General features: G+C 43.2%; 2 protein-coding genes across 4 annotated transcripts; both read right to left on the bottom strand.

The window, feature by feature from the left end:
* Positions 1–301: 301 nt before the first annotated feature.
* LOC122638260 (protein O-glucosyltransferase 1) lies at positions 302–4,799 on the bottom strand. Its single transcript, XM_043831135.1, has 6 exons — positions 4,618–4,799; positions 3,933–4,516; positions 2,144–2,333; positions 1,963–2,027; positions 1,290–1,500; positions 302–760 (listed from the first exon to the last, which is right to left on the bottom strand). Exons 1-6 carry the CDS (start codon positions 4,726–4,728, stop codon positions 434–436), a joined length of 1,488 nt encoding a protein of 495 aa, XP_043687070.1. The 5' UTR covers positions 4,729–4,799; the 3' UTR covers positions 302–433.
* A 1,684-nt stretch (positions 4,800–6,483) lies between these two features.
* On the bottom strand, positions 6,484–14,313 carry LOC122672633 (E3 ubiquitin-protein ligase APD2-like). 3 transcript variants are annotated; one of them, XM_043870093.1, is made up of 11 exons: positions 13,965–14,313; positions 13,664–13,773; positions 13,452–13,577; positions 13,117–13,213; positions 11,082–11,156; positions 10,904–10,986; positions 9,123–9,269; positions 7,637–7,706; positions 7,119–7,470; positions 6,950–7,030; positions 6,484–6,917 (listed from the first exon to the last, which is right to left on the bottom strand). In XM_043870093.1, exons 1-10 carry the CDS (start codon positions 14,245–14,247, stop codon positions 6,955–6,957), a joined length of 1,419 nt encoding a protein of 472 aa, XP_043726028.1. In that variant the 5' UTR covers positions 14,248–14,313; the 3' UTR covers positions 6,484–6,917; positions 6,950–6,954. The 3 variants fall into 3 exon arrangements, with proteins under 3 accessions (XP_043726028.1, XP_043726027.1, XP_043726029.1); XM_043870092.1 differs by having other exon boundaries at positions 6,484–7,030; positions 13,965–14,312; XM_043870094.1 differs by having other exon boundaries at positions 6,484–7,030; positions 13,664–13,770; positions 13,965–14,309.
* Between the last annotated feature and the right edge of the window lie 11,862 nt (positions 14,314–26,175).

Raw genomic sequence — 26,175 nt, 5'->3', positions numbered from 1 at the left:
GTATTACTTGTATACCCACAAGAAGTGCCTTTGTACAGTAGTCTAAGGGCCTAAAGGTGAAAATCTTTCTCCTTGGAGAAAATAAATCCTCAACTGGATGGATGATCATAGATTGTAAAGATTATTATGCCCAAGAGCATCTAATTCCCATACACACACACATATATATATATATATATATATATATATATATATATATATATATATTGAATAAAACAGTAATTATTAAATTAAACCATGAATCTAACAAATGACATGCTGGCAAAAACTAAAAACAAACTCATCTATGATCTGTCAGAACAAAAAAAAACCGAACAAATCAAGGATCATATTCCAAATACTGATGAATCCTCATATCCCTTTACTGGAAAGATCTGATCGCCAGTCATTACAACTAGCACAATTCTTGTGCAACTTTACTATATTTCGGTGGTCAGACCTTCTCCAAATCCCTCACACTACTAATTATTGCCCTTTTTCGCTTTACCCAACTCTCTATGACATGAGGATCAGCATTCTGGAGGGTGCATGGAAGGGTAGAAGCAGGAGAGGTGGCTGACATTTCAAGGAATTGCCTCTCCTTTTCTTCTGCATAGCAGAGCAAGGATTCCGTACATACTTCCTGAGATGATGAAGGGGGAGATGGCGTAAAGTCCTGCAGTTTTGAGTACTCTGTAATGAGATGATACATGTAATCATAAACCTGATCCAAGGCCAAATTTTCCATGAAAAGCTGTCCTCGTTTACCTATGGCCTCAGCCTGCTCAGAAAAATTAAAAAAAAATGGGGATGGGGGATTAGCATAACAGAAACGAAATTTAGAAATGGGCATGCAGTCAGTCACTGATACTGAGCTGATGAATCAACTCGTCCATACATGTTCATACATTAAACACTAATATATTAAGAGACACCAACATAAGTGTGTTCATTATCATATGAAGATACAAGACATAGGAAAAACAAACAAAATTTATTTCCGAATTTGGTCTCTCTCTCTCTCTCTCTCTCTCTCACACACACACACACACACACACACAAATCATTCTGAGACCGGTACCTACTAGTGTAGGATGCAAAGATTCATAAATCTTGTACATGTCAACAAAAATTGGTATATGGATGAGTAAATCTTCACTGTCAGCTTTTTCTTTTGTAGCCACCTAAGTTTAAGCATAAAATTGAGTGGTTTAATGTCCTAATTTGAGTCATTACTAGTTAAAGGACATGGCAGAAATCTAATTTAAGAACAATAACAAGTTACACTTGGGGAGAAGTGAAAATTGTACCTCGGATGGGTTCGCATTGCCCCAATCAACAGCAAACTTTATTGACTGGCATAAATTAGTAGTTGAGATGGGCCAATAATTTTCTCTCGGCACAAGACCACGACTGAAAAAATCCTCATACTGTGGAGATATTATAAGAGCTACGGAACCACATGATAGAATATATTTCAGGCTCACAGACCAGGCATAACCTTCGGCATAGATTTTATACCTGCACCAAGATCCAGATGATTGACCTTAATAAGAATGAACCTATATAGCAAATTATAGCATAATACATATTAAATAAAATGAAGAATGAACCGACATAGCAATTAATAGCATCATACTAAATAAATATACATACATGTATTATGCATAACACAGTAATGCTTGATAAATCCATGTCAAAAGCTTACTTAAGATCCAATCAAAATTCTATAGTCATAATCCATGCTTTCTTTGATCCTCCAAAAGAAACAATCATGCCGATGGGTAGACCATCCCATCAGATGATTAGCACTCTTCATCGGTATGATTGATTCTTAGTTTAGGCCCATTGATTAGCATCTAGAGACCATTTAGCATGTGCAACAAATTGCATAGTAGGATCCCTATTGTATTATCTTTCATCAGTGTGATACTATAATGGTATTCAATCACGAAACTACTTGGCTCTAAGAAAGTAATTTACCGATGATTACACTGGTTTGATAGTTTGGATCGCTCATACCCAGCTCTTGCTTCTTCGAACCAATCCTGTGATACATTGTATGAAATTTATCAATACACCATCCCTTGTTGCCTGACAGCTTATAACTCCTCAAATGCACAGCACACCAAACAAAACTCTAACACAGAGGAAAAGAATCAACCTGACGCATAATCTGGGCTCCCCACTTTCTAGAATGATTGCAGGTTAGCAACTCCGTACGAATGGAAGCAAAAACATTGGGGTTTCCTTTCCAGTATGCACGGGGTGTTTTCTTTTTCCAACTTAGAACTTGGGAGCCACGTTTGATGTCGCTGAACTCGTCATCCCAGGGTCGTACATTCACTTCAGTCCTGTATGAAGAGTTAATATTATAATAAAGCACCCAATTGCAGAAAGTATAAATGAAATCTGCATTTTGATTGCTTACATATACTAAAACTTTTGGCAAGTGCAACAACTCTAAAAACTTCTAATACAGGGAAATGACCATATAGCACCCAATTATAGCAAAAAAAAGGAACGTCATAAAATATGCACATCTGAAAAGTCAAGAAAATCCAACACTTTATGAGGAGGTGCATTCATGCATGTATTTGTATATTCTGATGGAAAGAATCCCACATCGATTAACTTTGGGACCTTGGATGACTACATATAACAGTTGGGCTTCTCCACCTAACAGCTGAAGCTTTTGGGTTGGCCAATCTAATATATTATAACAACAAATGTGAACTTAACATGGGTTGTAAATCTCACTTTCATTAGAAGCCTCTCATATGGAAGATGATGTCTACATTCTTTACTATAATGTCCATATTTTATGGGAGAAAACCCAACAGAGCATTCTCATCATATGTCCTGGTAAATTAAAAAGGAAATCATAGATACAAGAATCTGTATTCTTACAAGGGCCCACATGATTGAGTACCAGGTCTCAGGTTCAAAACCCAAATGGACATATGAATCACCCATTTTCTAGAGGCAAGCTTACCCATTCGAAATTGCCCATGCTAGCTTAGTTGTTAAATTTTGTACGTATAGAATACCGTACATATGGGTTCAAGATACCAACCAAACCAGGGGTGGGAGATAAAGCAGTGCATATTGGTTTCACATTGACTGGCATTCTTTAGCATGAAATAAGTAGGAGAAGAAGAAAAAGACAATGATCTAATAACTGCTGATGGAAATACTGCACTTCTGAGAGAAGACTATGCCTGGCTATCTAACTTTTATAAGAAAAAAGAACTGATAAATCAAATTATTGTTAACATTGAAACAGATTGAATTTTGGGACAAGTACTAATAAAGTTCTCACCATTTTAGGTCTTGTTAGTCCACACACAAAATTTTCAAGCCAGTCTCTCCCCCTCCCCCCCCCCCCCCTCTCTCCCCCCTCAAAAATTCAAGATCAAAACAGTCCCAAAGTTAGGTTGATTAATGCCAACATCACATATTTTGCCACATCAACAAGCATCTACTTGACCAAGAAGACCGATTGTCCCTTGGCTTCCTCACTCAAAAGTACCCAATGCAGTGCAATGGAGACGAGCCATACTCGGCCTGACATCTAGATTCAAATCTACAACTCTGGTAGAGATCTATACTAAAATCACTGGTTTAGTCTGCTTCATACTGCCCTATATAAAAATTAAAATCTATCTGCCCGGGAAAATTGGCCAACAAGTCAAGAGCTTGTATATTCCAGAGTCAACCAGTGCTTGCTTCCTAAGCTTAACAGGCAACTACGCCAATAAAACCAGAGATTATGAAGAACTTAGTGATAGCACACCAACAAAAAGAAGAAGAAGAAAAAAAATGCAATCCCTGCCTTACGTATAAGGTCCAAAGTTTCTAACTTTAAATAAGCGACAAAAACAGAGACAAAATTTCTGACACATAACTCATTCCAAATAAAGAGAGGTAGTGGCAGAGTTTCTAAATCTTACCAACCCCAGAAAGACCAATCAGGAAATGGGATGTCAAAGTGACCTTCTGTGGTACAATATCGAAATAATGGTGGTGGTGGCCACCTAGTCCCCTGTCCATACTCTGTCCGATTAATCACAGGTTTATCCATGCAATCGAACATGAGATCGACGTCAGGTACCGCACCGGGGTACCTCTGAAGAAGCTGCAACAAACCCCAGACCGTAAACATGGCACGGCTCTGCACACAAGCGTAGTAAAAATCCACATAGAGTTTGCCCCCAACTATTACAATTCGGAAAGCAGCGAGCTTTTGAGCTTCCATTAAAGTGGATACAGAAATCCGGGAGCGAGACCATGGCTCGAGATCATGATGGATCCAACGGAAAAAAGATGGACAGTTTGCAGTTGGAGAAGAAAACTGAAATGGTTTTTGCTCGATAGTGCTGCCACGACGACATGTGAGGTAAGAACATTGTATGATCTTGGAGGCTCGGGCATATTTCGTGTCTTCGTTGAAGATCTTTTGTGGGAATGGATGCCATGGCGTTGGGTCTAAATTGTGACCTACGATTGTTTTGGTTCGAGAGACGAAATCGTCCACCTGTTCGACAAAATGCACCAATGAAGCACTACACAAAAAAATCAAACGTAACACATGGACAGAGAAGACGAAAGAGAGTAAACAAAAAAAAAAGGATAAACCTTATAGAGGAGGATAGCTCCGATGCAGAAGAAAGACAAGATAGCGATCCAGGGGAAGATGGAGAAAGGAGCAAGTGAGATGGTTGAATACTTCCTGAACGAAGAAGCCATTCCTTGCTGCTGCTTGTCCACGCGTTACGCCACATCTTCTCGCCGAATGATCGATCTCTGTTTCTCTTTCTACTGCTCTCTCTCACCACTCTCTTCTTACTGGAGCAGATGATAGGCGATTCGGAAAACTCGCTCTTATGAAAGAACATGTAATTAATCGTTCGATTGGAATCTAGATTCACTATCCTCACGGCCTGCACGTCCATTTGTCCTTTCATTGTGAGGACTTAGGAGTTACAAGTCAAACTGTTCGAACTCCAAACTCAGTCCAAAACGAGAATAGATCATCTGCACGCAAGTGCCGGTGAAAAAGTAGAATTATTATCATTTCCAATTGGCTGCCCGTTCCAATTCCTCTAATAGGGGGAATGGACCCCACCTTGAGCAGCCTTGGACAGTGTGTGCGGCAGGGAGTTGGATGGTCATTTTCGCCCCTATGTGAAGAATTGGAGCAAATTGAAAGGGCCAACGAATTAGAGGAGATAACGATTCGACAATTGGTTACCTCTCACAGTCACACCTGCCCATATGTGTAGATGAACCAGAGATTAGACTGTCCAAAACTCCAAGAACGTATGATTTTACAACACATGTCATCCAAGCATGCAATCTGGGTCAGTCGGATTCGGTTCAGATAGTGCTATATCCACATCCGCATCCGATTAGTTTTCGGATGGATTCGAATAGTGCTAAACGGATACGGATTAGATATTTTATCCATTTACATGCAAATATAGTTTTTCGAGTAGCTATAACCTATCCATATCCGTATCTATTTAGTTTTCGGATGGATTCGGATAGTGCTAAACGGATACGGACACGGATATAGAAACGGATTTCGGCTATTCATTAACATCCTTATCTATAGGTCTTTTCCGTGTCATGTGTTGGTATCTAAGAAAGCCTAGGTTTGTTTTTGGGGAAGGGTAGGGGGGGGGGAGAGCTCTCTGTTGGGAGCAGGGCACGGGATCCAATGGAAGCACGCACAGAAGCATCAACCAATGAGGTGGGCATTTGCACCTTTCATGGGGGGATGGGAGTATGGGACAGTCATTTCACCCCTTCTATGTCTAGGCCTAGGGTCCACACTCCCCCATGGAATTCTTTTCTCCATTTTTTTTTTAATAAGAACAAACAAAGAAAATACCAATAAAACAAAATATCCATAATAACAATTCATTTCATGTGGGCTGTACAAGCCTTACTGATAATCTATAAACTAAGTAGAGATATTGTTCATCTTTAACTTTAGTCCTATTATTACTGTTTATTTTTTAATAAAGAAAAAATTTCATTCATGAGAAAAACATGTACTGCCCAAGGCCTCTCGAACAACAAGTTCATGAAGCCAAGGATTGGATTGTGGCCACTTTGTCTTATACAAAATCAACGAGTTCATCAATTTTTGGAACTGGCGTTTCGATACCATTAACTAAAAAACCCTGATGCTCACTCACCTATGTATGGACATAAATGCTCTAAGGCTTTAGATGCTTTTCTCCAATGCAGGAGAGCCAATCAATAAACTTTCTTTCCTGATATATGAATTACTGAATTAAATCCAATCTAATAAGGTATTGAATATAATAAGCCCAAAAAGGTCTAAAAACAAGGTAGGCATCTGACTTCTGACCCCATGATGTGAGCCCTTTTTCATTTATATGAGGATGAAACAGTACAGAAAACTTGTCATTGCGCAATAGTTATTGAGGCAATGTCATCAATCCAAAAATCCATAGAGAATTCTGGGTTGTATCTAAAACTCACAACAACCAGACATGAACTTGAATGGAATTCCAGATTTACGGGAGAAACAAGTGAAAAAAAAAACCCATTACTGGTGCAGGTTGTTTAAACAATTTCCTATTTCAATGCAAAAAATATCATATTCCTGAATCCAGTTGCATTAATAGATGGTGGCATCGCAACTGAAAAATCTTTGGCTCAACCATTCCCTTTTTGAAGTGGACCATATTGAATCAGAACATTCTTTCTTCAATCCTGACTCATCAGAAAGGAGAGGAGAAACCCACAATAGGAGGCCTGTGCATCTTCAATCAAAGCTACTGAGTATCATCACCTTCAGAATGAAAGCTCACTTAAGTGTATACATGAAACGAAAAATGGGTTTTTCCCCAAGTGACCAACCGATTGTTGGGAGTCGTTAATACAAGGCTGCGACCATTTACACTTCTCAGATTGAATATCTTCCTCAATATACACCTCTCAGACTGTGAATATCTTCCTCACCTTCTTCATTTTTCTGTCACAAATGGGACACGTGCCAGCTTCCTCCGCAATCCTGCAAGGTTATTTTTGAATCAGTTGTCATTGATCATCGACTAATTTTCACAAGGAGTGAGGAGAAGAGTGACATGTAGTATAATCACCTTGTTCCACATGTGAAACATGCTCCACAATGGCCACATGGAAGGAAGAAACAGTCCCTTGGTGCATCAGAGCATATTTTACAAAGACAACGTGGATTATTGTTGTTTTCCCCATCTTTTAGGGATTTAGTATCAAGGGAACTTGCTGCAAGCCACTGTTCAAGATCCTCCTCATCATGTGAGACAGATTCATAAGAAGAGCCCCAACTCGAAAGATCATCATCTTTCTGTGAAAGCAATGGGGCTCTCTCAGATCGCGTATCACCTGCTTGAAATCCAGTTCCATCTTCAGTAGTGGCTTGGAACTTGTTACAGATCTTGTAGGCCAATAGGATGAGTACACTCAGTCCACCTACATGCAAGAACAGTAAAATATGTAGTTGTAGTTATACTCTTCATAATCAGACAGATATACAACAGATATAAAGGCCCACTCCACAGTTTGGGAGTAATGGGGATTGGAAGCTTGTGCCTTGGACACATAAAAGAACAGGAAATAGGAAGTACAAAGAAAATACCTGAGCCAACAATATATATGATCCATCTCGGCCCATATGACAGCTTGATATACCAGTTCTCATCGATACCCTAAAGCAACCAAAAGAAGTGCAAACATATCAATGAAAATATCTATGATAAGGATATGAAGGGAAGTGATCCCAGGAGTGCATTCTTATGTGCAAAAAGATGTAAACTGTGAGATCTAAATCTGCATAACACCCATCAAGAACTCATAAAGAATATATACTCATGAACAATATTTCAATAGTATTGACAGAAATCCGTCTTGTGCAAACTGACTGTTTAGAGCTCATTTGTAGACAACAATGAGTCCTCTGTATCATTTACCCATAAAGAATATTTCAATTAGAAGGGTGTAAGGTTTCCCATGCATCCAACACAAACCTACATTGGGTTGGAAAACAACATTTGATGGGTCATGTCAATGAGATCTCCTAGATGGAATGTTCCTAGCCATCTGATCTGCCTATGGAGAGAAAAAATATATATTGAGAACTCTCCAGAAAAAATCAACAAATTGGATAGCTGGGTATATAAGATAATCTCATCACTGACAAATTCCTAACTAGAAGATCTCATCATACCAAGAAAGTAATGGATCCTAAACCTGTCCGTTATATATGCAGCAGAGGAATATCCCCCTCCCCCCAACCCCAAAAGAAAGAAAAAGGGAGGCTCTCCTCTTGTGGTGGCATGTCCTACCTCACAATGCACCAAAACTTTCGGATTGTACAGCCAAATTTTACATGTATGCTTATTCAATTCAAGTTAATCTCAATTCAACCCAATTCAGCAAATTAGCCAAAGGAATCATGTTCCGCCATCCACTTTTGAGTATGTTTAATATGCCAGGCACTCAAAAAGGAGCATATCACATGAATTTTGTCTGCTTTTGGGCTGTCATTCCAAAAGATGGCTCAGTCATTCACAGGTCATGGCATTATGAGAGGTAGGGCCACTGATCCATGACAGGCTTCAGAGCAGACATACATAGGCTTTATCATGAATCTCATCATCATATAATCAAGAATCTTTATTATACCAAATCCCAACCAGACAACCAAACCAATAAACCTAGGACACCCCCACCCCCTTAAAATCAGCTTGCTTGTGGAAGAGATAGACTGACTGACCACCCGACCCTACCTTCCCTTCCCCTCAAACATGGAGTGTGCAAACTTTGCATACCCAACTGGATTACTGTTTATAGCCCCACTCAGTGTAACTCATCATATGAACCAGTTTTATCCACCAAGATAAAACAAATGGCCTAACATTGACTCTTTTCTTGTTTTCTGTCTGTTTAAGCTATAATGAATATGATCCAAACCATTTGGGACCTGCAGGTAGGACCTGAGGTTTGAGATTTCAAAACAATAGAAGCCTCAAGCCCACTTAATAGAACAAAATGATTAAATATCTATGTCCCAAAAATGTGTTTAACAAAATAAAATTGGAAAAAAACGAAAATGATTGCGTTACCTGTTCTGGACCAGGAGAACTTAGAACAGCAACAGTTGTCCCCAGAAGGTAAAGCCTCAAACTACAGAGACGACTAAAAACAGAGCACTTGTAATATGCCTCTGTTGTATTGTACAGGACAGCTTGTACTCTGAGATTCAATTGCACCTGTTTAATGTAGAGTTCAGCATCTGTAAATAGTGTTAACAGTTGGAATATGGAACAAGAGTAAGGCACCTAGACAACGATAAAATAGAACAATAGACACTAAAGAGAAGCAATTTGATGTCACATATGGCATGTGAAATTTAAGGTCTGATAATATGGAAATTATCAGGCCATCTCACAGATGAGTCTTTCCACAATCCAGTCTATTAGTTTGCCAGGTTGTTTAGCCTGAATAAAAATTTGGGGATCTTTAACTAACGTAGGACATTAAGCCCTACAATTCTCAATTATGAAGCTAACAATGATTTAGTTCTCACTAAGTTAAGTTAGGAATAACTAGAAATAGGGAAACTTTGTAGAACTCATGAAAGAAGCAGGTTCTGAGATAGGATCTAGGCATGTCAGAGACGGGGTCAGAATTTAGATTTCATACCTTAAGTTCTTTTAGTGTGATGATGTTCCATCAAAGTGAGCCCACCTGGATCAGAGAACCATGGGACCATGATCCCACTTCTTTCATGGTTCAGTGGAAAATTTCAAGCTTAGGATAGCAATAAGTGGGTTAAATGGGTCTGCCCTGCCCCACATGCTGAGGATTAACTGGAATTTGGTTTAGGTTTTTTTTTGCCAACATGCAGCAGCTTAGGTGCAACTTTGGGCTATCTCAAAGCATGAATTTATTAAGGGAATTGAGCACCTATAGCCTATAAATCCACTCCTTCGTTCAATCTTTTCTCAAAATTATCTCCTGCCTGCCCCGCCCTGTTCACAGGTTTGGTTAGGTTCCGGTTGAGGCTTTGTTTAACCCAAAGACAGGCTGAACCTAATTAATTACCATGACAACAGGGACTCAGGGTGTGAAGATACAACTTTTGGCGGCTGAACTGCTATTAAAAACTTTTGCATAAGGCTAATGATGACATAGATTGCACATTACCTTCCCAAATTCCCAGATCTTTGTGTTACCAAGGAAATCTTTTCTCTTGGAGAATGAGGTCTGCCAACTCTCTAGTTAATGAATTGACCACTGACAGGTTGGGAATACACACTTTGTATTTGGGTTTCTGTCGCACTTATTAGTTCCATATGAGGATTTTTGGCTTCAGCCTCTTGTTGCTTCTGTTGTTGTTGTATTCTATGCCTGGTACTCTATTATTCCCTTTTCAACAAAATTTCATTGTTAACTATTATTAAAAAGGAAGAGGAAACTCCTCCCAATTCCAATTAACAAAGGCATCACCATCAAGCCAATCAAAGCAATGGCCCCTCAATACATATTCTACATGCTAGTTATTGGTGTATTCAAGCACTAAATTAAATTGTTCCACATGATAGAAGTATGACAGAGAGCTCTTAGAACATACTACAACTAAACCGAGCTACTGCAAATTTTTGGGGATCTTATGCTATGTGCAAATAATAATTGACATGACTACAAATTTAAGTAGTGGCACCATGCATACATATCTATATTTCCGAAGCTTACAATGGCGGAAATTGTATTCCTGTGTGTTTTATTTTGACATACACGGGCCCTATTTGATTCGAGCAACAAGTAGAATGCTTTTCAAAAGCACATAAAATGATCTAACAAACAAAAAAATTACAGTGTAGAGTAAATATTTCACAATTACCTCCACCTCCTCAGAATTCAAATTCCCAATGGCAACATAGTAATCAGAAGACTTGAAAATCTTCTGTTGGATCATACCACTTCCTGTCAGGGAATTTGCTAACATTGGTACAGCCTTACCATAAACTAGAAAAGTGGACGGTGTGTGGGGAATTCAAATATCTCAAAGTTGATCTTACCGTGAATTATATTCCATGACAAGGTGGTATTAGGATATGATGGATCCTCAATCCATTCAACTAGGCTTTCTTTACCTGCATGTTCACGTTACAACAGAAAATATACGACGTGTAGTTACTTTTTTATGAAAAGATATGACATGTAGTTATTGAAAACAAAGAAGGCATCTAAAATCCTATTTTAATCGAGCTTATGGAAGCAAAATTACAGAACTGAAGTAACTGTACGAGAAGTGCATTGTCCCCAAAATGCAATATTATTACTATACTATTCAAATATCCAAATAGGGAGATAAGCTCGCTTTGTAAATAAAAATGTGAATCATAATTGTACTAACTAAAATGGCTGTTTTGGGTTTCTTTTTTTTTTATTAAACCTCAATGTAGCACTTTGAGATGTGTGCTTCAGCCTTCAAAGCCAAGCTAAGAGTTCAATATCCTGTAGAAGCATTTTTGGGTCTTCTGATAGGCCCATTGACATTTCAAATGGATGCTTTAACATGTGACATTTAAGATGGTTCAAAACCCATACAGGAATTAGGCCAAGGTGGCCAACAAAATTTCACCTACGATCCCTTCTGGGCTCAGAGAAGGGACTAGCACAATGCACGCAACAAGCCATCCTATCAGCATAATTAGTTACATACAATGGAAGTGGATTCTAATACCTGAGACCAGCCAGAACCCGGGATAGGCAGGAGTAGTATAGTAGTTATTCGAAAATTAAGAACCTGAAGAGGTAGGAGGTGTGGTTGTGTGACAACCACTGCTAGTACTATAACTACTAAATATTACTTAATAAATTGTTTCAATGAAGTGTTTTGAAGATAAAACCTTTACTCATATATTTGAAACAAACTTTATTTTATTACTCAAATACAGATAGTAGACTCTACTAAAACAATTATAATTCATCTACTACTCTCATTAAGCCATTAGTGAATCTATGATGGCGAGAGCACCCAGTGAACATCCTGAGTCATATTTCGTGACTTGCAACTCCAGAGGACTGGGCAGAAATCACTTCCTCATTCCGTATGATGATTAGCATATGGACTCACCCTCCTGCCACCTCCCTAAACTTAACTTCATCTGATCCTCCTCTTTGGGCAATCCAGGCTCCACAGGGGTTGGTGGTGCATTTAAAAATCATGGAGGGAAGATAGTATTCAGGATATTTGTGGGCCACATATGCTTGGCTGATCCAGTTATAATTGAAGTCCAGGCTCTTTTATCTGGCATCAGCTTGTGTTCTGCTATTAGACAGACCCACCGGCAAGTTGAAGGTAATTCCATAAGTGTCACTGGGCATATTTCCTTCAGAAAGAGAATTCTATGGAGACCTACTCATCTTTTAAGTTGGCTGATCCCTCTATTCTTCAATGAAGATATTGTTCCATTGGAGATCAAGATCTATCAACTCCTTGGTGGATGTATTAACTAAAAGTGATGCTGTATTAGCTTAAAATGATTGATTATTCCTTATTTACAGTTGTTTTCCCCCTTTTCTTTTTCTGAGTAAAGTGTGCTTTTGGTTCTGCTTAAAGGCTTATAATACTTTTCTCATTCTCTTCCAACTTGAATAAAGCTCATTATTCATCAGTAACAATTGATTTCGAAGTACAGAGACAGTAACCACCAGGAGTGAGATTAAAAGGTTAGGGAGTCCAAGTAGGGGAACAAACATGATTCCAACGTAGGTGTGCCTCCTCAGGGAGAAGTATTCTATAACTGAGGTTTAGATGGGTTTTTCTGTGGAGAAGATTATGAAGTTGCACAAATATATGCCAGAAGGTGAAGTAACAGCACTCCATTGTCCTCTCTGACATTAACAGTCATAAATAAACATAGCTAAGTACTAAATTTCTACCAAATAAAGATTGAAAATTTCTGTACGAGATATGGACCAGCCATTGCACAATCCCCAATTCGTAGCATGTTATACTGAAAGAGAACCCAGAGAACCAATTTAATGTGTTTGTGCTAAGGAAAATAAAAATAAACGACAAGGTCTGCTAGAGAAGAGCGATCGTACCTTTTGCAATTACAAGGGATAAAGGGGAGGAGCTCTGGGATTTCACACTATATGAAATATTAATTTCAGACCCTTCATTTAGGAAGTATATCCACTCCTGCAGTGGAAAGTAGTACGATACCACCACTTCAGATTAGAGCATTTCAATGCTTAAGTAGAAAAGTGAAACTCAACAAGCAACAGTTGAATGGAAGAAGAAATCAGGTAGAAGCAAAGAAATACAAGCCTGAAGCACTATTGATGTTTGTGCCACAGTTATGAGGTATTGGATTTATCCCGAAAGAAAAGGGGGAGAAAAGGGTAGGGAAATAGAAGAGTAGAAGGAGAAGACTTGCCTTGTGGAAATCAAATGAAATAGAAAGGTTATGGGTTTCAGACCAACTGGTTTCAACATCGAGGGGGGGAAGTTCGTTAAACCCGTACAGGACTGGCCCAGGTTTTAGGTCAGTCACTTCTTCCACCTGCAACAGACAATGGCAACAATCAGAACAACAACAACAACAACAACAAAAAATTCAAGTATGTAAGAAGAAGAGTAGCAGATCACCCTGATATTCTGCACAAAGATGGAGCTGACTTGCACAAGTCGAGAGTAATTCGGGCTCAACTGGAGATTCATAGATCCATAAAAGCCTAGAATCAGAGTCATGGATGCTGCTGGTGATGAACATGGAAATCAACAGATAAACCAAACCCATAAATTAAACCAATTCTAAATCCAATATCAAGCCCAAATAACATTCAAAATGCCCCATAAAAAGGAAAGAAGAGAGATTAAACACAAAAAGCATTCATTCAGAATAGAAACCCCCCCAAGAAAAAATCAGGAAACAAAGAGAGAGGCGTACTGAATAACCAAAAAGTGACGAGCACGACGAGGCAGGACCAAGCATCGTCCCTCATCTCGGGCGATGTCACATCGGATATCGAGATGTTCATACGATAAGAAATACTCGTCTGCTGCTGCTGAAGCTCCTCTGGCTGCTCCTGAACATTATGGTTCTCTTCTTCCCCCACGGTCTCAGACGACGACGAAGAAGAAGAGGAGGGAGCAGAACCTGAAGGCTCGCCATTGACGTGGATAGAAGAAGGAGAAGAAGATAAAGGTAGAGAAAGATTTTGTTCTTCCATACTGAGATACCCAGTTCGAAAGATGACCGGGATGAGAACAAGAATCGAGAGAGCGAGACAGAGAAACAGAGGAAGTTGAGCAGAGCAGATGAAACCACGAGTCCCAGAAACCCTGGTTCAGCAGTGGAATTTTGAGACTGAAGTACGGTAGCCATTAGAGAGCAAGATTCTGGGAGCTTGAGAGTGTAAGGTGAACCTAGCAGTCGCGTTTCTCTTCTTCTTCCTCGGAATGGTAGTTGGGGTTCCCGACAGTTGGTTTGTTGCCTCGTTGGTCCACTGAGCTCTGTCTCTCTCTCTCTCTTCCTTCTCAACTAATTGGCAGTTAGTGCTCCACTGTTTATCTGTCAACTTCAGTTGACCTAAAAGGTTATGAAAAATAAAATAAAATAAAATAAAATAAAAGGAGGGGGGGGAAACGCTACCTGGTCGTGTTCAATGCACAGCTCCTTGTGTGTAGCGCAGCTCCCGTGTCTAGAGACAAGGTTGGGCTTGGGCAAAATGACAGTCACACCTTTAAGGATTTCTTCCTTTCATATGGTCCTGTGCCTAAGTGTTGGAGTCACGCACCGCAGGCCACCAGATAGCATTATTTTCCCCAAAAATAATAACATGAAAGATTTTTTTAACCTTTATGTGTACATATTTTCCATCTTCCTATTAGTGATTAAGAAGAAGCATCGAGTTTTCCTTTACTCATAGTGAAAAAGGAATTCCTTCATCGATGGTCATAATTGTGTTGCAATGTGTATCTAAGAAGACTGAAGAGCATTTCAAGCCTAGAACATATTGGGGGCAAAACAATTATAATAATAGATTTGTGGGTGAGTCTAAAGGTTTTTCCTAAAGAAAAAAGGGAATATTATAAGATTCTACCAAGTTTTTAAGTAATGGAAAATCTCATTCATAGTAATAATGTTATCAGATATTGGTCTATCTTTGAATTTATTGCCCGCTTGGTGGAATTTTTTTTGGAAGCTTAAGATTCTTCCCAAGTTTAAATCCTTTTTCTAGCGTTTGCTAAATGCAGGTCTTCCCGTCAAGGCAACTATTTCCAAATGGATCCAGATCAACCCTACCTATAGTTTTTGTGGAAATTGTGTTGAATCCGTTTGGCACCTTTTCTTATCTTGCGATTAAGTCAAATATATTTGGGCGGCTGGCCCGCTGGGACTAAGGACTGAATTCCTCTCTTTTGCTTCTTTCAATGAGTTGTGCTTTAGTCTTTTCCCTTCTGTTTTAAATAAAAAGTCCAAACCTTGGTTTTTTTCTGTATTTGTTATTACTTGTTACTATATTTGGATTGCAAGAAACATTGTTTTTATGAAGGCTCTACAACCGGATGCCATATGGGTTCTAAAACAGGTGGATCGTTGGATTGGGGAACTCCACCTTTCACCAATCCCTACTTTGCCCTCCCCTTTCCCAATTTCTTCCCAATGTGTAACCCAGAATAATATTATAAATCCAGCTATTGTTTGTTTCCCCTTTATACCTTGTCTCAAGTATCCTATTTTGATTTGTGCAGGTATCCAGGACCCAGGATTAAGTCTTGCGGGCTGGTCGAATATCTTTTTGTTAAATGGAAGGATTATAGCTTTAACTACAGGTTTCACTAATGTTTCTTTACCTATGGAGATTGACCTTTATAGCATCAAGGCAGGGCTTACTAAAGCTTTTGAATCTGGGTTGGAGATTAAAGAAATATGGTGCTCTAATCACATGGTCACTGATGTTCTTCCATCTCCAACTCACTCCCCTTGGCCGTGGTATCTAATTAAAGACTTACCATACATCAACTACTTGGGTTCTAACATTACTTATAAATATGTAGTGGATCAATTTTGCTTAACAGGTGCACCAAATCTGGCCAAATATGGTCAGTCCAGGAACAATGTACCCTTCACCTTTGCTTAATATATTTTCTTTTCATCATAAAAAAAAAAAAAGATATTTGTCTATCTTTTACTAAAGTAAATTAAAAAAAGGGGAGAATATTTTCTGTGTGGGACGTAGGGGCCATGCTCACACATAACAGGGGCTGGAATGACTGCCATGCCCCCATGTATGGCAGAAATTTCCCCTCCTTTTGTGCCACCGCTTGCACTCTCATTGGCTAGTGCGCGCAGCAGGGCCCCTATGTCCCCCCAAGATACAAACCTACGTAAAAAAGGTCTTAAGCGATTAGTATTAGCTACTACCTTGTAGGTTATTGTACAACAAACTTACAGACTTGAAATCATCTATATACATGCATAACTTTCTCTCTTTTGAGTAAAAGTGTTAGTAATGTGTGATGGGAGTGAAATCAGCAATCTATTCTCATCCACAAATAGAATAGGATCAAACAAACTCTCGATAAAGGATGAGTCCAAAAGGATTTTTAATACCAGATATAACACTAAAATGCTCCACAAACCGCCTAACTTTAGATGGAACATCAAACACTTTTATTCCTCCATTATTAATAGGGGAAAGGAACGTTGCCAAACTACATAGCGTGTGCTAGCGCCTCTCTATATCTATCTCTCTCCTCGTTCCTATGAAATGACTTATTTGTTCTCTATTGTGGGAGGAGATAGATAAACATGGGGAGACACTACCGCATGCTTTGCAATTGGACATATAACTAAATCCCTTATTAATAATATATGGAATAGAAAGCCTTCTCAAATGCAAATTAGCCATAAAGTGAAAAAACCAAGTATTCCTATCCCTTGCTATGATATACGAAATACAAGATTTCTGCATCCAAAATATGTCCTCCGTTTCTGACAATTGTTTCAAGTTATTACTTACCTCCAATAAATGATTCAAAACCAAAGGGGAAGGCTCAACGGATTAAAGATAATCGAACTGATTAAAAAGATTATTTTTCATTTATTGGAGGTTACCTAAAGAATATTCTACCTCCAAATTTCTCATGAGGGTACTTTTAAATGAAAAAAACCAAAAATAGGGATTCTGTAGAAGAAAACGAAAAAGAAAAGAAGACAACCACACAACAACAAGGATTTACGTGGTTCACCCCCAAGAAGGTAGATTACATCCACAGCCGGCGATAGAACTGATGTCACTATTTCTCTAAAGCAAGTTACAAACCCTAAAAAACCTCTCCTTACCCTCTCAACGAGATAAGAACACTTTATAAGGAAGCCTTGACCCAAAAATTTACAAAAATGCCCCTAGTAGTCCAAAAGACCCATCCGGTTTGGTTCGGATTAGAACTGAACATATGTTTTAACCATATTATTTCTGGCACGTTTCAAAGCCGAAATGGCCCTTCGAAGATTCTCCACAGCACTTTCTGGACTGAGATCAAGCTTCACCAATAACATGTACAATAATTGGTTAAAACCTCTTATAATAAGGACATGAATGGTTAAAGAACCGACAAAATTTGAAAGTTCCTGATACATCCAAGATTCATCAAACCAGTCAGGGGCTACCACATGTCACAAAGCGACCCGCTCCAGAACCAAGGAGAACCAACCGGGGGTCCCACCCGGGCGCGGCCTACACCCAGGCGCGGCCTCACCCAGGCGTGGTCTCACACCCAGGCGCTGCTTGCACCTAGGCGCGGCCTCACCCAGGCGTGGTCTCACACCCAGGCGCGGCATCATGGGCGCAGACATGATGTACACGAACACCGAGGCCGCTCGTCTATGACCCAATCGTGTCACTGTAGACTTATGCCACCACCAGGACTCTAGGCCACCGCTTAGAAGTCACGTCACCCAGACGGATTCAAGCACCAATGACGTTATCACCACATGCGAGTATCTATCCGCCAAGGATCTTGATACCACCAGGACACTCCCTCCCGCGGGGAGATGGCCAATCAGGATAGAGCCCTATTACCCAGGGCCTCTATCCACTCAACAGCGCACTCGCCATCAAACTGGGACTCTCTACTCTGCCATAAACCACTATAAAAGAAGAGGTATCTTACACCCTCAACCTATCTTGAATAATCACTATTCATCTATTTGCTGAGGAGATCTGACTTTGGCATCGGAGAGCCCTAGGCAAGAACCACACCGATTCTCTCTGGTGACTTCTTAGTCCTCTTACAGGTGACGGTACTCACAGGACCGTCTGACGATTTCTTGACGCAACAGATTGGCGCTATCTGTGGGAACGACGCTAGCCATGAAATCTACTAGCTCGCTTTCATATTCATTCAATGACACGAAGGAAGACTACCACCACCAACAACGTAGCGAGGAATGGATCACCACCCCCAGAGTGCTCTCGACGCAGAGCCAATAACCAGGACCATGTCCCTCCGGAGGAAGAGATCCCCCTTAGCGACCAGTTTACGATCGACGAGCCTAACAACGACCCTGCAAACGACGTAGTGGTGGAGGTGGTACCTGACCCCAATGCACCAGCCACTGTGGGTCAGATTAACGACCTACCGAGACAAATCCTCGATGAACAGCGACTCTTTCGAGACTACTTAACACAGCGTACGATGTCTCATCGCCAAAGGACATTGCCATCAGCAAGGGCAGAGTCTGTACCCCGACAAGAGCCAAACCCTAGGAGATCATCTCCTAGGGGCGTGGGATCAGAGAGACTTACGCGACAGGCAACCCCCACTCCATAGCGGGGAGAGCCTTCCCAGCAACCCAGGAGAACAAGAGACCTCCCGCCACGGTCAGAGCGTGGGAGAACACCAACACCCAGGGCGAGGGTGCCTAGCCAGGAGAGATTGGTCCGGAGGTCAGATCACGATGAAGCCGAACCTACAGAGAGGAAAGCCCCTCACCTTCACTATAGGGTTCATCACGGCGTGACCATTCACTATCCCGCCAACACTTAAGGAGGGAGGGGACCTCCAGGAGAGAGCGTGAATGAGGTCGCAATGAACGTCCTGTCAGGCGTGAGGGACGGACACGGGATGAGGAGCTCGATCGAAGACTCTGCGATCTGGATGAGAAGCTGGAAGGGTTGAAGAAGTAGACCAAAGGCGAGACACATTCCATACCTGGACAACACCCATTCTCAACAGAGATCATGTCAGCCACGCTCCCTTCCAGGTTCCGACTGCCTACCTTTGAACTCTACAGTGGTACCACAGATCCTAATGACCACATCAACTACTTTAATGGCATGATGACACTGTATGGTGGGTCAGACGTGGTCTCCTGTCGAGCATTCCCTGCATCCCTCAAGGGAGCAGCCACTTCATGGTTCTCCATGCTACGACCGAGATCTATAGGCTCGTTCACGGAGCTATGTCACAGTTCGTCACCCGCTTCCAGAGCAGTGTCAAGCAGAAGAAGACCACTGTCAACCTACTGAACGTGGTACAGAACCCTGGGGAATCTCTCAGGGAGTATGTTAGCAGGTTCACCAAGGAGTCCCTAGAGGTTCGAGACTTGGACGACCAGACCCAGCATGCAGCCCTGGCAGGAGGTATCAGGGACCTGGACCTAATCAAGGACCTGGCACATCATGAGACCAGGACTATGAAAGAGCTCCTGGAGCGGTGCAATGAGTTTGCAAATATGGCCGAGGTACTACAAGCTAGAACAAAGATAATCAAGGCCAAGCCGCAGGACAACAAGAGGTTAGCACCTGATGACCGCAAAGAAAGTAAGAGGTCGAGGACAACGTGGACAAGAGAAGGACGACCGCCCACCTGGGAGGACTGACCGTCGCCCACAGAGAAGTGAGAGGGCAAGCAGCCCTGAGTTCACACCACTGAACACCACCAGGTCCCAGATACTCATGCAGATCCAAGACCGTGACCTACTCCGTTGGCCACGACCTATGCTAGCAAGATCGGAGAAGCGAAACCCTAACAAGTACTGTCTCTTCCACAAAGAGAATGGGCATGACACAGACGAGTGCTATCAATTGAAGAAAGAGATAGAACAACTTGTAAGAGTAGGAAGCTTGAATAAGTATATGAAGGGGAGACGTGACAACCGCTCAGGCCAAGGAGACATAGATCGTGACGGAGACAGAGTATAACCAAGAAGGGAAGAAAGAAGAATAGATCGAGAGAGAGACCGCCCAAAAGAGTGGAGGGATGCAACAGAACCTAGTAGCACCAAGGGACCTCCTATCCTCACCATACTTGGAGGACCGGAGCAAGACTCTGCCAGAAAGGCTAAAGCCCATGCCAGGTTCGTGGGAGTGGCAGAGAAGCCAAGCAAGATAGCCAAGACCGAGACGTTGATCTCCTTCTCGGATGAAGACCTGGAAGGACTAAGCTTCCCACATGAGGATGCCCTGGTAGTACAGGTGGAGGTAGCTAACCGACCTGTACACAAGGTACTAATAGACACAGGGCCATCTGTAGACGTACTCTCCTTGGACGCCTATTGATAGTTTGGGTTCGGGGACGATCAGCTCAAACCAGAGCCCACTTACCTCCATGGATTCTTAGGTGCCACCGCCTCCATCAGAGGTACCATAGAACTACCCGTCACCTTCGGGGTACACCCTCGACAAGTGACTATCATGGTGAACTTCATGGTTGTCAAATCCGTGGTGTCCTTCAACAGCCTCCTAGGGCAACCATCTCTGATAGCCCTTAGAGGAGTCATATCGCCACTCCACCTGAAGATAAAGTTCCCCATAAAAAATGGGGTAGGCAAAGTCTGAGGAGATCAGAAGAAAGCAAGGGAGTGCTACGCCACCTTCATGAAGAAGAATAATGGTAACACCAGCGGAATGGCACTCTGCCTAGAGAACATGGTTAGTGACCAAAGAGATGAATTGACAGAGAGAAGAGGAAGACCAGTGGAAGACCTCATCCCATGGCCCCTCAGCAGGGATGACCCCTCCAAGGTCGAACAGGTTGGCTCGCTACTAAGCAAGGAACAGAAAGAAGGACGTGGACACCTCCTCCAAGCGAATGTGGATGTCTTTGCATGGTCGACCTCTGACATGCCTGGAATACCACGTTCCATAGCAGAGCACCAACTACATGTCGACCCAACCAGGAAGCCCATCCAACAGAAGCGGAGTAACTTCGCCCTCGACCAACAAGCAGCAATCAAGGAAGAGGTCGAGAAGTTGAGCTGGTTAGGGTTCATCAGAAAGGAGAAGTTCCCAACTTGGCTCGCAAACGTGGTCATGGTACCAAAGCCCAATGGGAAGTGGAGGATGTGTGTCGACTACACCGACCTGAACAAGGCATGCCCAAAAGATGAGTACCCACTGCCCAGGATCGACCTACTGATCGACGCCACCGCCGACCATGAGATGCTGAGTTTCATGGATGCTTACTCCAGGTACAACCAGATCCTCATGCATGAGGGTGATGAGTCCTACATCACATTCCAGACAGACAAGGAGAACTACTGCTACCATGTCATGCCGTTCGGGTTGAAGAATGCAGGGACCACCTATCAGAGGATGGTCAACAAGATGTTCGAGAAATAGATCGGGCGCAACATGGAGGTATATGTGGATGACATGCTCGTGAAAAGCATCCACGCCAGCCAACACCTAACCGACCTAGAGGAAGCATTCACAGTACTGAGGAGGAGCCAGATGAAGCTAAACCCTGCAAAGTGCGCCTTCGGTATAACATCAGGAAAATTCCTGGGGTTCATGGTCTCAGTACGTGGAATAGAAGCCAACCCATCCAAGATCAAGGCCATCCAGGAGATGGCACCTCCTCGAACGGTCAGGGAAGTGCAGAGGTTGAATGGAAGGGTCGTCGCCCTTTCAAGGTTCGTGTCACGGGCAGGTGACAAGTGCCTACCATTTTTCAAAACATTGAAGAACCTCTGAAGCCCTAAAGACTTCACATGGACAGAAGAGTGCCAGAAGGCGTTCGAAGAATTGAAGGAGTACCTAGAGAGCCCACCACTGCTTGGGTGACCAGAACCTAACGAAGAATTGTAGCTCTACCGGGCCGCCACCCCTGTCGCGGTCAGCGCAGTACTGCTGAAGGAAGATGACAAAGTCCAGAGGCCCATCTACTATATCAGTCATGTTCTCATTGATGCAGAGACCAGGTACCGCAGGATCGAGAAGGTAGCCCATGCATTGGTAATCGTGGCTAGGAAGCTACGACCATACTTCCAAGTCCATACCATCACAGTCCTCACCGACCTACCTCTGAAGAAGGTACTCCACAAGCCAGACGTCTCCGGATGATTGATAGTATGGGCAGTGGAGTTAAGTGAGCATGACATCAGGTTCCAACCAAGGACAGCCATCAAAGGTCAAGCCCTGGCAGATTTCATTGCAGAGTGTACCCTATTTGAGATCGAGCCAGAGATAGGGGAACTCGAGGAGAAGGATCGCGGAGCGTGGGACATATTGGTGGATGGTCGAGTAACGCGGCAGGAAGCGGCGCTGGCTTCATATTAACCAACCCCGAAGGATTGCGGATCCAATATGCTCTCCGATTCACCTTTCAGGCATCCAACAATGAAGCAGAATACGAAGCACTACTAGTTGGACTCCGGGTGGCCAAGGCCATCCAAGTTACACACCTATCCACTCGGAGTGACTCCCAGCTTGTGGTGAACCAGGTGAATGGAGAGTACGAGGCGAAAGATGATAGGATGGCATCATATCTAGCACATGCTCAAGCATTAATCGAGAATTTGGTGAAGTTCGAGATGGTTCGAGTTCCCAGGGATGAGAACACCGTCGTCGACGCCCTATCCAGGCTAGCCAATGATGAACTCTGAAATTTGGCTAGTGCAGTCTATGTTGATATCCTACCTGAACCAACATATAAGGGAAAGCAGGTTAACGAAATCAAGGAGGGACCTAGCTGGATGGACCCCATACTCAACTACCTCCTGAACGACGTCTTACCAGAAGACAAGGCCGAGGCAAGGAAGATCAGGTTGAGAGCTACAAAGTACACCATCCTAGACAGGGTACTATACAAACGGGGGGCAATAGCACCACTACTCCGATGCCTAGGATCCAAGGGGGCAGAGTACGCCCTAGCAGAAGTCCATGAGGGGATATGTGGAAGCCACATGGGGGGACGAGCCCTAGCCTACAAAATCCTCCGCCAGGGACTGTACTGGCCACGAATGCAAGAGGAGGCCATACAATATGCCAAGAAATGCGAGCAATGTCAGTTGTTCGCCCCAATACCCCATCTACCCGCCACCAAGCTAACATCAATCCTCAACCCCATACCCTTTGCCATGTGGGGGATGGACATCTTAGGAAACTTCACCACAGCACCGGGAAACAGAAAGTACCTGGTCGTCGCGATTGATTACTTCACCAAGTGGGTCGAAGCTAAACCCTTGGCCAAGATAACAGAGTCAGAGAAGGAGAAGTTCGTCCGCGATGACGTCATCTATAGATTTGGGGTACCACAGATCCTAGTCTCAGACAACGACAAACAATTCAACAATCCCAAATTCCAAGCATTCTGTCAAAGCTACAACATCGACTATCAGCCTGTATCGGTAGAATACCCACAAGCCAATGGTCAGGTGGAGGTCACCAACAGAATACTACTGGAAGGAGTCAAGAAAAGGCTAGAGAGAGCCAAAGAAAAATGGGTCGAAGAGCTACTAAGCGTTCTGTGGGCGTACCAAACTACAGTACAGACACCCACAGGAGAGAGCCCATTCTGCCTAGCATATGGCACTGAAGCATTGGCGCCAGTAGAGGTTTGCGCCATGTCCCATAAGGTTTTGCACTTCAACGAACGTACCTATATCGACAGACTACAGGCGAACCTAGACTTTATAGATGAGGTCCGTGAGAGAGCACTCCTAAGGAATGTCACCTACCAAAAATGTACTGCTAGGTACTATAACGCCAGGGTTAAGGAAATGCTATTCCACCAGGGAGATCTAGTACTAAGGAGGGCAAGTGTATCACAGCCACAGAAGGCAGGGAAGCTGTCAGCCAATTGGAAAGGGCCTTACATAGTCTCCAAGCAGATACGTCCAGGGACCTACCGCTTGAAGACTCCGGGGGGCAAGAAGGTAGACCACACCTGGAACTTAGAGCACCTGAAGAAATACTATCAGTAAGGGTAGTAGTAGCAGTAGAAGCATTGAAGCAACACCGCCAGTAAAAGTGATAGTAGCAGTAGCAATAACAGAGTCGGCTGTCAGCCATGATACATAGTAGGTTTGCAATTTTCAAGGATAATTTGAAAGATTTTTATCTGAAGTAAATAGTTGATTTTGGATATACTTGTCTACTTCTCCTACTCGATCGGATCACCTCTACCACACCAAGGTTCGATGACCACCAAGGCGCAATGCCACCAAGGTTCGATGACCACCAAGGCGCAACGCCACCAAGGTCCGATGACCACCAAGGTGCAATGCCACCAAGGTCCGATGACCACCCAGGCGCAAGGCCACCAAGGTCCGATGACCCCTAGGGCGCAACACCACTACTAAAGTCCCATGACTGTCAAGGTTCATAGGACACCAATGCGCAATCAACCACCAAGAGACAGTGCAATCAAAGAAAAGCAACATCGATCACATAGAGAAGTCATAATAGTTACAACTCAAGTTCAAAAAGAAAAGGTTCAAGACGTCTATAAGTTCGATACGGCCATAGGGTCAAGAGACCACAGAGGGGTGGGTCACCTCCGACCCGACAGGAGACATCAGGTCCACCTCGAGAAGGCACGCAACAGCACCCCCCTCAGGCAAGGCAGTCTCCACCTTTGGCACTGGAACGCTCGCCATCACTGCAACACCAAGAAGCACCGCAGAAAACTCAGAGAACCCTAGGACGGAGAAGTCATAACCGGGGGTCACCTTCAGGACACAAGCGGCTAAGTCTCGGATCCCTCCCTCATACGCCGGCTGAAACTGCACCTGATACAACGTCGAGAATGCCAGGTACGCCTGGAACTCAGCCACAGCACGCTCGCCTGCAGATGCCAGCTCCGCCTCATGACTCCCCCTCAACGCATGAAGCTCCTCCTCCAAGGCAAGAACCCTGGCCGAACTCTCAGTTGCATCGGTAGAGGTTACTCGAACCTCCTCAGACGCCTCCAGGAGCTTCCGGACGCCACCGCTAGCTCCTCCGATGCCTTCTGCGCGTGGGCCTCGGCCCTCTCACGGGCATCGATATGTCCCTGGAGCTCCCTCTCCACATCACGCAGGGTGCACTATATCTGCACCTCACGAGAAGCGTGACCCTCCAGTCGAAGCACCTCCTCAGCAAGATGGTGATGGACCTACAATCAGCATGACAAGTGGCAAACACTTTAAGTATAAGAGGAGTAGCGAACATGACGAAACCAAAAGGAATAACTCACCGAAGCCATATCATGGTAGAGAGTCTAGGCCAAACACGCGTCACTAAGCCTCTGCAAGGCTACTCTCGCGGTAGGAAGCCCCCCCTTGTCCACCCATTCTTGTGACACGTCGGACCCAGCCAAGGTCGAACCCTCCAGCACGCCCAAGGTGATCACCAGGGACTCATCCATAGCGGGAAGATCAGTGGTAGTACCACCGGAGGAACTCACCCCTTTCCCATTGGAGAGGGGCAATGCAGAAGACCCGGAGGGGGCGACAGTAGGAGGCAGAGGCATAGAGCCTGAAACACCATAATCATCAGGAGAAGTACAGAGAAGGAGGACACGCACACCAGAGCTCGTCACATGTGCATGTCCTGGACCACCCTTCCACTTTGCCCCAACGGCCACAGGCACGGAAGAACCACCAACATCTATTACTCCAGCAGATGAACCACCCTGAGAAGCGGCCTTCTTCCGTAGATTACCACGGAGCAAATTGAAATCCGGACGCATATCCACTGCATGATAACATCAAGCCAAGACCGCCCAACCAATCAGATGACATACATATTAAAACACAAGCATGCCAATCAAGTACAAAAGACAGTGCTCTTACCAGGACTCAGCTTCCAAAGGGACAGGAAGGCCTCCGAGTCTAAGTCCTGAACGTGGAATGGATCGCGACGCAGGCACTTCTTGAGGGAGTC

Source organism: Telopea speciosissima, chromosome 8, assembly GCF_018873765.1.
Source record: "Telopea speciosissima isolate NSW1024214 ecotype Mountain lineage chromosome 8, Tspe_v1, whole genome shotgun sequence".
Taxonomy (NCBI): Eukaryota; Viridiplantae; Streptophyta; class Magnoliopsida; order Proteales; family Proteaceae; genus Telopea; species Telopea speciosissima.
Note: the sequence above shows the minus strand (reverse complement) of the source record. Positions and strands in the feature narration are given on the sequence as shown.

Coding starts and splice junctions, on each gene's coding strand:
- LOC122638260 (XM_043831135.1), bottom strand. CDS start 4,728: ATGGCTTCTTCGTTCAGGAAGTATTCAACCATCTCACTTGCTCCTTTC. Junction 2,028..2,143: donor GAGCCCAGATTATGCGTCAG/GTTGATTCTTTT, acceptor AATGTATCACAG/GATTGGTTCGAAGAAGCAAG. Junction 761..1,289: donor GCAATGCGAACCCATCCGAG/GTACAATTTTCA, acceptor TTTTCTGAGCAG/GCTGAGGCCATAGGTAAACG.
- LOC122672633 (XM_043870093.1), bottom strand. CDS start 14,247: ATGGAAGAACAAAATCTTTCTCTACCTTTATCTTCTTCTCCTTCTTCT. Junction 10,987..11,081: donor GTCATGGAATATAATTCACG/GTAAGATCAACT, acceptor ATTCCCTGACAG/GAAGTGGTATGATCCAACAG. Junction 9,270..10,903: donor TGAATTCTGAGGAGGTGGAG/GTAATTGTGAAA, acceptor TACATTAAACAG/GTGCAATTGAATCTCAGAGT.